Genomic DNA, 10,472 nt, shown 5'->3' with positions numbered 1-10,472 from the left:
GGTGCAGGCAAGGTAATGCAAAGGGTTTCAGTACATAATAATCTCTCCTGGGAATCTGCACAAACAAGGAAATTAATTCGCCAACATCTTTTGTAGTCAGTGCATTAGATCCTTGGTTTACGTTTCTGGGGTTGTGTGCGGACCATGTGAGTACCTGATGGTTTTGTTTTGCTCTTGGTCGTGAGAGTCAAGGATTCCTACTGTGACAGACTAATATGAAATGCATTAGTGTTCATGGCAAGAACGCAGGAGCCATTGGTTCCTAGGGTTTTGGAAGAAAAAACAACTTGCACAATATTAATGGACATCAAGTTGCATCATTGTGTCAACCCTCAGCATCTCCCTCAGCTCACAGAAGCTGGGCAAATCTGAAATCAAATAATGCACATTGCTCAGTGAACTGCACAAAGCAGGTCTCAAAACATCACCGAACCTACCAAAGAACCTGGCTTCATCCATTTGTTCAGTGTTTTAGCAGATCTGTTTAAAATGTTAAACAGCCCTGATCTGGCATGGCCTGGCACCACTGGGATCAAAGACCTGGCTAAGCTGCTAAGGGGTGGTCAGCAGAGCAGTGGATAACTCATCTCACCAGCATTTGCTGCTCAGCGCTTGGCCATTGCGTTGCTGCTCCTCACAAGAATACAGAGCAGGGACTGCACAAGAGACTGAAGAGCAGGCTAGGCTGAGAAAATCCGAGGGTTTTATCTATGATAAAACAACCAATAAAGCTGCATAACCTGCCTAGTCAGGTGACAAAAGAGTGCTGCATCTTATTGGGGAGCAGGGAAAATGTTTACTGCAAGGACATGGAACTGGCTGATTTTCTGAGTTCATGTTCCTCCTCTGGTTGAACTGCAGCATTGCAGCTCCCATTTGTTAGTCACGTCCTACTGTACGCTGCTCCTGTCCTCAGCTCACCCCCATCGCCGATGGTATTCTGAACACCACTCACCACCGGGACACGCTATCCCAACACTCAGCTTTCTCTGACACCCCCACAACTGTCATGCAGCTAATGTCTAGTCTCATCATCACCCTGTATCCCTTGGAAACATGTTTAGGGGAGGCTTCGGAAGGGAGCACCTAGATTATGCTGCCTCTTTCAGATTACCATGCCTTTCCCCCTGCCTCCCCGTGGTGCATGTCTGCTCATGGCGCACCATGTCCCAAACCGGAGCCCTGCGCCCCATGCTGCCATCTGCCCGGCCATCTCCCAGACGCTTTGGAGCTCAAGGCTCTGGGGCAGAAAGTCTCACCGGGCAGCAGGGATCTGCTCCCGCTGGACCACCCGTGCTGGCCGAGGGTGGCAGCACCTGCAGCTCCTCACCCCTTAAAGCAGCAGGGCAAGGACCTTCCCAGAGGCCGTTACTACTTTGCAGCTGATAGCCAAGGACTTGGTGCAGGGCACTCCCAGCTGCATCCGCTCCCCACCACCCCTAGCGCCTACAAGAAAATGCCCGGTGCAGAGCCCGTTTTTAGCCGAGGATGCAGGAAGAGGTTAGGAGCACAAAGCTGCTGAGGTGAGATGTAAGTTAGTTGGGGAAACAGAGAAAGGGACCAAGTTTGTTGGGGTGTGAACAGCTGGGGGAAACTCCTGCCCAAAGAAGTGGTCCAGGAGACCTGGAGCGGTCTGGGCAGGTGAACGCTACTTTCTGCCACATCCTCCTTATGATGCCTGCTGAAGCCACTTTGTACGAAGCAGGGAGAATACAAACCAGAAGATGCTCCAGTAGCCAGGCATACAAGAATGTCAGCTTTCTCTTTTTTCTTTTCTTTTCTTTTCAAATAGGCTAGATTCAGCATCAAGACAACACTCACGGTCGTGATGTGACAGCTTCCTTTAACTGTTACACGCTTAGCTCTCCTAAGGGTGCAATCCAGTTCTCATAGTCATCCCTCTTCCCTCAAATGCTCCCCTATTTCTCAGTGCTTCAGACTACTATACCATTCAATGCGCCACTATTAAGGTGTTTATGCATCTGGTTCCTCCCAAGGATGCCTAATTTGGCATTGTGGAGAACAATGAGGGTGTCTAGAAGTTCAGCTTTTCCATGCTGAAGTTCCCCCCCGTGACTTGTTTGCTTTAAGCACTCGCCATGCAAGCATAAAGCAAGTATTTACACACACACAATAGCGGATGGCATTCATTTAGGAAGCAGTTTGTTCTCAGAACAGCTGTGCTGTAGACAGAGGTGTTGGCAGATGTTTAGGTCTTGGGTAGCAAGTGACACCAGGAAGTATTCCAAAATACTAAACCTTTCACTTTGAAAAATCTGTGCTAGAAGCAACCAAAGTTTTTTGATGAGACCAGCTCTTGGACAAGTTTGCTGGATCACTCCAGCCATCATTGGCATGACCCTACATAATGCCTCTGTGAAAATGGCCTTGGCACAGGAATTGGCAGAGAGCAAATTACCCTTATTCCTTGCATAAATGAGTTTCTTACTTGTGATACTAGATTAGTAACCTCCAGGGAAAAGAAAGCACACTGTCAGAGGAATTTTTCAAATGAGTCTTGAATTTCTACATCTCTAAAGTTCTCCTGAGGGTTTAGGGGGACTCTTTAGGTAACGAATTAGAAGCCATAAAGGAAGATTTGAAATGGGCTGGAGCGGAGGACTTGGGGAGCAATTCTGCTCAGCCAGATTGAAAAAAAAAAAAAAATTAATATATTCAAACTAAGCAATTCATTTGTTTTTCTAGAAATGTTCTCATGCTTAAATTATAAGCAAGCTCTGGCACTGCTGAGTGCTGTGATTTAATACCTCCATAATTAAAGAGTTTGTTGTCATCCAAAGCCCTTACCGTGGAGAAAAATCAGCTCAAGAACAGCAGAAATGTTTTTAAAAGTCAAAGACTGATTAGCGTGAATACTTGTCGGAATGTTTCTGGCACACTGCCTCCAGTCTCCTGTCAGCTGCCACCCACCCCATTGCTCTTTCCCAAGCCAGCCAGCCAACCTCCTGGCCTTGCCCAGTAGGTTTGGTCAAGCATGGAACCAGCAGGGCCACAAACACTCATCCAGGCCTTCTTGACTAACATAGCCTGAGATAAGATGGGAGAGTAACAGAGAAGCAATCTGGGAACATTTAGGCACTCTGTAAGGGACAAGGCAACCCAGGACACGTGAGGAAAGGTTTTGGCTCTGCTCTAGCCACAACGAGTTCCACAGTGCTCAAATGCTCAATTTTGAAAATCCTCCATGTATTGGGGGAGGTGTGGGCAGGCGAGAACAACACAGGACACCCTATTCAAACACCATTCCTTAGTATGTTCGTAAGTGTTTCTCTGGGATTACTCTTTTGACAACATGTGTCTTTAGTATTTTATGACACTTAAGATGTTTGAATAGATCCTGCAGCCTCCTTACTATGCGTCAGCCGTAAGGAAATAATCATCTAAATCACTTAAAATGAATTTACAGGGCTGTAAAGTGACTCAATGAAAGGACAACTGTAATGCTGAGTGCAATTTCAACACCATATTCCACCTAAAGGACTCCCATTTGTCTTGAACAGGCATTTACACATGGAGACACACACCTTTCTTGTGGCGTTCTGGATGAAGTTCAAAGTATCTTTTAGTTTATGTGAAATTTTCAAGTGGACAAAGTGAATTTATTAAGAAACTAAAGCAAGCAACAATGGTAGACTATTTTCACATGTCAAGACAGACAACTATGAACTTTAAAACCTCCCTCTTCTGCTTTATTGACAGGTAAATTGTTCAAAAATGTTCTCACAATTCAATAATTACAAAGACTTAGACTTACATTAAAAAAGTAAAAACCAGAAAACCCCCAAAGCAGTAGTGTCCAGCTCTAACTGAGCCCCTTTATCAATAATCTGAGAAAAAGAGCAAGTACTGTCGAACACTTAACGTAACAGGATTAAATGTTGACTAGAACACTCAGTTTAAACTAAAGATAAGTGCACGTCCTATACAGTGTTTCAGAAAAGAACATTAGCCATTGGTATATCATTAGCCCATTTAAACCAAATTTTAAATAAGTGACATCCAACTGTCATAAAATTGGCACAGAAGGCACACTAGTGTGACAATGACAAACTGGATATGCCAGCCACTGAATTAATTACAAGCTTTTAATGAAACATGGTCACAAATCTTTGATTGCTAAATGTATAATACATGGAAGCATGAGATTAAATATACACGCAAAACATCACCACTGCACGTGGGCCATAGCAAAATATACAGGAGTGTGTTGTGCATTTTTCTACATGATCAATACTTGATTAATAATCATGGGGTCTTCATGCAGGTGAGGATACAATTAATGAAAAAAGCAGCACCCTCAGTTACACATCCTTCACATTCCACTTTGGTAACCAATAAAATAAGACTGATGTTTTAGTGATACAGTCCCTTAGATCAAGCAGACTTCAAGGGCAATGTGTCCACAAGAAGGTTTGCTAGCTAAACAATGTAGTGTGTCTTTACACCAAAAAACCCAGGAGAAAGTTTCTCAGAAGGGGATAGCAGGAACTATGAGTAAAATTGTTTTCACAGCAGTAATTATCAGTATTTTAAAAGCCCTGACTAATGATTGTGACTGATGAGGACTAAAAAGCAGGGTATGGGTAAAAGATAACTGGTAGTAGTCCTATGTACAAGACTAAAGTTGGTAGAAAGATAGAAAGACAGTTATGCAGCTGAGTATGTAATGGCTAAATGAATTAAAAGGCCACAAAACTATAACCAAGTTTCATTTCACTTCCTGGTGATTCTGTTGATATTGGGAATAACCTACGCTTCCTAGCATTCTCCTTAAGGGTTAGGAAATAAACAGTTATGGGAAAAAGGGAAAAGTATATTTATCTGAGGATGTAACTAGACCTGCTTGCAGTTCCTATTCAGAGGTCTAAATTGTGTCTAAAAGGATTTCCTGCTAATGAGACATTACATCATTCTATAGAAAAATAATATTCCTGATATTGTAGCAACATTATCAGTATCTCTATTTCTTTTTCAGCATAAGAATAAGACTATTTACTGGTGGCCTTAAATGCTCCTATGCAATAAAACTGTGTCACAGCTGTGCAGAGAGGAATCAACCATAACTGAGCAGTGAACAATTCTGCATAAAAAGCTTGATCACTATTTAGTAAAGAATTTTCTTCATTTCAATAGTTTGTATCTACAATCTGGATATATAATTATTCTTGTACAACACTAGCAATTCAGTGTCAGTCTTGGCACTAGCATCTGAGACAGCTTTGCCCTGCTCTTGAATACTCCATGGAGTAGTGGATGATCGAAGCCAGAATGGTGAGAGCTGTAGTGTTACGCGTCACAGGTTGACTGGTCCAGTCCATCTAGTGTAAGCTGATTCCTATGAGGAGAGTTGGGACTTGGGGGACCACTTGGATTTGAGCTGTTGGATGGAGTAGAGTGTTTGGTGGAGTCTGAATCAGGCTGTTAACGAGAAACATTTTAAAAGTCACATTTATTTAAAAGCAATTCTTTATACTGAAAAGCTTTCAAAGCATTGAAAGGCAAAATTAGGGAGCGCAACACACAAAGTAGTGTGTATTAGATTCATCTCAAAGCTAAACAGTAATACAAATACTTTCATTATCTTCAGCAGGCCTTAGTGCAGTCCTGTAGGCGACCTTTTGATGTAACACGAATTACGGCAAGGTATATGGAAATTGTTAAGTCCCCCTCTACTCTCCTTTAGCCATTGAAAAGCTTTCCTGATAAAACACATTTATCTATCCATTGTTGTTCAGAATTTAAAAGCCAGTGTTTCTTACGCAATTTAAATAGCCAAGGAATTTGGCCATATAATATGTAAATAATTACAGTCAAATCATGCTCAGTTTGGTGAGAAGGGAGGAAGGAAGCAAGCATATGAACTATTTACTAAACAGCGCCAGCAACAAAGAAAAGCATGTTAAGTGCACAACAAAAGAGTGAAGGTTGCTATGTACTGGGCTGGCAATCTTGAAGTAGGATGTACTTACTGAAGAGACGCCCTCCAGTCAATATGTAATAAAGACAATCTATCCACAGTTATTTCCCCAGTGTTAGACTGGTTGTTGGATATTTGCCTCCAAAGCCTGGTCCTACTTCAACAGGATGGCTGGCAAGTTTCACACTATTTTGCTCAGTTACAGCTCTGAGCACTACACAAGTTCACAGCTAATGAAATACTTCACGGTAAAAATTTCTACTATTGCTGTAAGTTACTTTCAGGAAAGGGAATATATATTTAGCAAATAGACTGAAAGGTGAGATCTTCGAAGAATGCTGTTGACAAGGTTTTGCACAGCTCAAACAATTACAAGACCATCTATAACAAGATTATCCTAACATGATAAACAATCCAGCTCATGCTCTGATAAAACTATAACCCAAGGGAAAAATACTATAAAACCAAAAGGTGATATCAGAGCCTTCTTTTAAAAGAAGTTATAAACTATTATTTTTTAAATTTAAGAAGTCCTAAGAAATCATAAGGTCTACCAAAAAAGAAAACACTGTAAAAACTCTCAGTATCTACCACTACTTGTGCCCACAAAGAGCAATTATAATATGGAACATCATGGAATTTGGGAAGGATGTTTGCAGTATAATGAAGCCAACTGAAACAGCCTGCCATCAGCACCTTCGAAAACTCAAGACAGTTTTAAAAATGCCTTTGTGTAGGCAGCCGCATTTTAAAATGCTTCTTTTAATTGTTTGCTTAAGATGACAAAGGAAGTCAGTGGTATGGCTGTGATTAGAACTCCAGACACTTTGACTTGGGGTGTACTAAGGCATCTTGCAAAGGTCCGGTTTCAGGAGAGTACTGACTACACCATTCAAAATCTGGATCTTTACATGTGCCTATAATCAGGCACCAAAAAGCACTAAGAAAATGCAGAGATCTTGATCCAGGAGTTTGTCTCCCAGTGATACTTCTGAACACTTTCTTTGCTCAGGCAGCAAAAGCTTGCAAGAAAGCTACACCCACAAGAAGACAAGAAACCCCCCCACAAATCATCCATCTGATCTCCTTAGACTCAGGAAGAGATGGCAGTTTTATGCTGCCAGGAAGTTTTCAAGGTTGGTGACAACTGGCACTTAGTTATACACTTGCAAAAAGTGGTTTTATGTATTTCTGAATGTCATTCCTTCTCAAGTTACAAGACAAGTTCCTTAGGGTAGCACAGAAAGCTATTCAGCTAGTAGTGTTACTTTGCTACTCTAACAGCCCAGAGAACATCTTCAGGGGCTTTGGGGATACTTTATCAATTAGTCAGATTTCCCTTGTCTACAAAGCTTAATTTGAAACACAGTACATCTTAAAATATCATCATAAAAAGATACTTTCACAGCTTCGCTTTAGTGCTGGCTTATCTAGTTTACAATCAGATATTACATGCTGGAGAAAACATTTGCAGAAGAAAAACGTCTCCATAAAGAACATGATCTTCATGAAGTATTTCCTTAGGTATTTAATTTCTTGGAAGAAGAAAACCTACAACAACAGGAGCCACTTTACCTCTTTGTCAAACTCCTGGTCAGGATCAGACATACTTCGGGAAGGAATGGCTCCTCCCACATCACTGCCACCTGCAGAGAAAGAAGGAAAAAAAGGCAGTTTTACACACCTTGTTGAGGCTGTAAATTACAGCTCAGAACTGACAAGCTTGCTTTTAGCCTTACTTGATGATGGCCAGGAAATATACGTTTTGTTTCTCTGCTGCTGCTGCTGCTGCCGTGAGAGGTTAGCTGTAGAGGGACATGGTTTTTCATCCTGGGCAGCAGGTAAAACGCTCTAGAGTAGAAACGAAACACCTTGTTAGCCAGCAACAAAAGCTGTCCAGTTAAGGTTTCTTTCCCATGAAAACTCTACTGTGCTTTTGAAGCTATTACAACCCAGCATTGGTAGAAAAACTCTGAACTTACTTGACTACATCCACACATTTTCAGAAACAGACACAAACCCTGAGAAAGACAGAGAAAGATCTAAGCCCCATAGCAGCCACTGCACACTCCTCCCGCCTGCTGGGGACCGAAGCCACTGAAACCTGTCGACCAGCAAACCCTCTACAAGGGGGCAGTGAGGGCACCAACAGCTCTGCTTTCCTGTTTCCTTCTGCTGAAAGGACAGATACATTATCTGTATCTGGCCTAGCTGAGAACGACAAGAGAAAACCTAGCTAGCAGCTATGAAGTGGATGGTCCAGAACATAAAAGCATACCTTTGACCTTACTCTCGCGGACTTGACACTGAAGTAGCTCATAACATGCTGTATTTGTTACATCCAAAGCCAAAAATAATGCTATAAAGCACTGCAACTTACGTGCATTTAGTACTCATCTTCCAAAGCATTAATATTTCCCCCTTACTTCTGCTCTAGAATTGGCGAGGTGCCACAGCACACCATTCCAGCTCCTAACAGCTTGTAGCTACTCCTACCCTTGCTAGGGAAGCAGAGGAGGGACAGGAAGAGGAAGAAAGCACAGGGGAGCCTTGCAGTGAGGAATGGTCACTCTGGAGAAAGATTTCAGCAGAGACAGGGCTCATGTGATAGACGTGCTCAAAGCCTGTTGGAGTTGATATCAGAGCAGAGTGTCGAGAGGATGAGGGGGAAGGAAATTCGTTCTATTATTTGAAGAAGACAAACAAGAAAAAAGGAAGGAGGAAAGACTGATTATTTACAAAAGTACTAACAAGCTCCTGGCAGTGATATGTGTTTCTTTCAGTGTCTCATTCCTAAGTCAGCAAACAGCATTTCCTTGAGCAAGATTTAGAATCGTTGTGCATCAGGAAGGTTCACTTTTCTCAAAATGATTAGAAGAACTTGGCACCAAGACAACAACTGAACCCTATATAGCTCATCTTCAGTTTTTCAGAGCAAGAACAGATGCACATATATGCCCCTCCTTTCAAACGTATTTACCAGTGGGAGGTCCATGAGAACCTGCATTCCATCTCCTGGTCCCATATGAGCCACATGGTTGAAATTTGTTGGGTTAGAAATCATCTTTGACCTTAGCTCAGGGTCTCTAAGCATTTCCCTGGGAAAAAAAGTGGGGGTGGGGGGAGAGTGATTTTTACTATTATTATTCTCAATCTCTGCATGTCATGATGCATTAGTTGTGTAAAAACATTAAATTCTTACCGCCTTTGTTGTAACCGCTCTTCCTCAGGAACCTTAAATACAAATCTTCTTTTGCTCCTAGTTCGAAGCATTTGCTTTTTGCTGTTGTCAGATGTTTCCGGTACACTGAGGACAGCTCCTGTTGTAATATCACAGTGCAATTTTACATACATAGGTACATGTTGATCCAGAAGTATCCAAGTTTCATCTCGCGCCTAAGTAACATTGCTTAAAATTATCTAGTCACCTTGGTATCATTTTCCCATTTCTGCCTTGCTCAATACTCACCTGCAAACTTGTTCTTGAAATATATTAGTCTTGCTGGCTCACAGTTAAGGAGATTTAGTGTTCCGTCCATGTTTAATGGTCTGATCTGTTTTGAAGGAGGAGGAGGCAAGGAATTAACTCAAGCCTAGCATACACTGCAAAGAAACTTCTCATTTGGAATTAACCCAGTCTAGTCCTACACTGGAAGAAAACTACTTACCCTTCGCAGGCCAATAGTCTGGACCCATTCCATAGTGTTAACATCAAACACATCAACACCATACTCGCTGTACACTGTTACATATGAAGAATTACAACCTGCGTATTTTGAAAACAAACAGAAAACGATAATGATGTTTCGGAAGTCTGGAATTGAAATAAATTTGAGCAAATTTTAATAGTTATTGGTTTTCAACTATGTGTAAGATATATTTAAAACACTCCCCTCCCTGTCAACCTCCCTTTCAAATATTTTGATAATAAATTTGCTACAACTGCCAGCATCACAGAAAGATTTAAATTTGACCCTTTCAGTATTTTTAAATTTAAATTATGACTTCATTAAATTGCAAAATGGCACCTGAGCTTTCTAAATGCAAACAAATTTGTTATTCGGTAGGAAGTGAATAGCCTGTTTGAAGCTAGCTTTTCTAAAGATGCAGACTGCTGCATTTTGAAAGCAACAAACTGCATCTGCTGTGTGCAGGGGGAAAGAGAAGGCAACCATCTGTGAGGTGGGTCATGAAGTCACACTGCAGAGCTGTTTTAAATTTCCTTCCTCTTTGGCTAACAATTATCTAGCTTTAGATATTCACCTAGGGGTTGCTACCACCAAGTTAACAGAAAAGGGTCACAGCACGTAAAGCCCACAATCTGCTTTCTCTTTTAAACTTTTTTTTCCTTTCCTTAAAATAAAAGGTGTCAGCAAATAACTTTATTTTAGCTCAAAACAAAAGACAACTATTACCACTTCATATTGACATGCTTTTCCTCATGTAAAGATCACATCCCGATGTAAAGAGCAGTTACTAAAAATTAATGGATTCGATAGAGGAAAAACTGAGTTGAGAGAACTGCTTCAATAAA

At 41.5% G+C, this 10,472-nt stretch overlaps 1 protein-coding gene across 4 annotated transcripts in view; it reads right to left on the bottom strand.

Moving 5' to 3' along the window:
• Positions 1-3,685: 3,685 nt before the first annotated feature.
• The window catches only part of CDC42BPB (CDC42 binding protein kinase beta), a 92,837-nt gene continuing 86,050 nt past the window's right edge, over positions 3,686-10,472 (bottom strand). For all 4 annotated transcript variants that reach the window (XM_064512041.1, XM_064512043.1, XM_064512042.1 and 1 more), the window contains 7 exons: positions 9,607-9,704; positions 9,408-9,492; positions 9,141-9,258; positions 8,919-9,036; positions 7,678-7,789; positions 7,514-7,584; positions 3,686-5,439 (listed from right to left, as the gene is read on the bottom strand). In XM_064512041.1, the coding sequence (XP_064368111.1) occupies positions 5,308-5,439; positions 7,514-7,584; positions 7,678-7,789; positions 8,919-9,036; positions 9,141-9,258; positions 9,408-9,492; positions 9,607-9,704 (734 nt within the window). In that variant the 3' untranslated portion in view covers positions 3,686-5,307. The remainder of the gene's footprint in view (positions 5,440-7,513; positions 7,585-7,677; positions 7,790-8,918; positions 9,037-9,140; positions 9,259-9,407; positions 9,493-9,606; positions 9,705-10,472) is intronic.

Source organism: Dromaius novaehollandiae, chromosome 5 (genome assembly GCF_036370855.1).
Source record: "Dromaius novaehollandiae isolate bDroNov1 chromosome 5, bDroNov1.hap1, whole genome shotgun sequence".
NCBI lineage: Eukaryota > Metazoa > Chordata > Aves > Casuariiformes > Dromaiidae > Dromaius > Dromaius novaehollandiae.
Note: the sequence above shows the minus strand (reverse complement) of the source record. Positions and strands in the feature narration are given on the sequence as shown.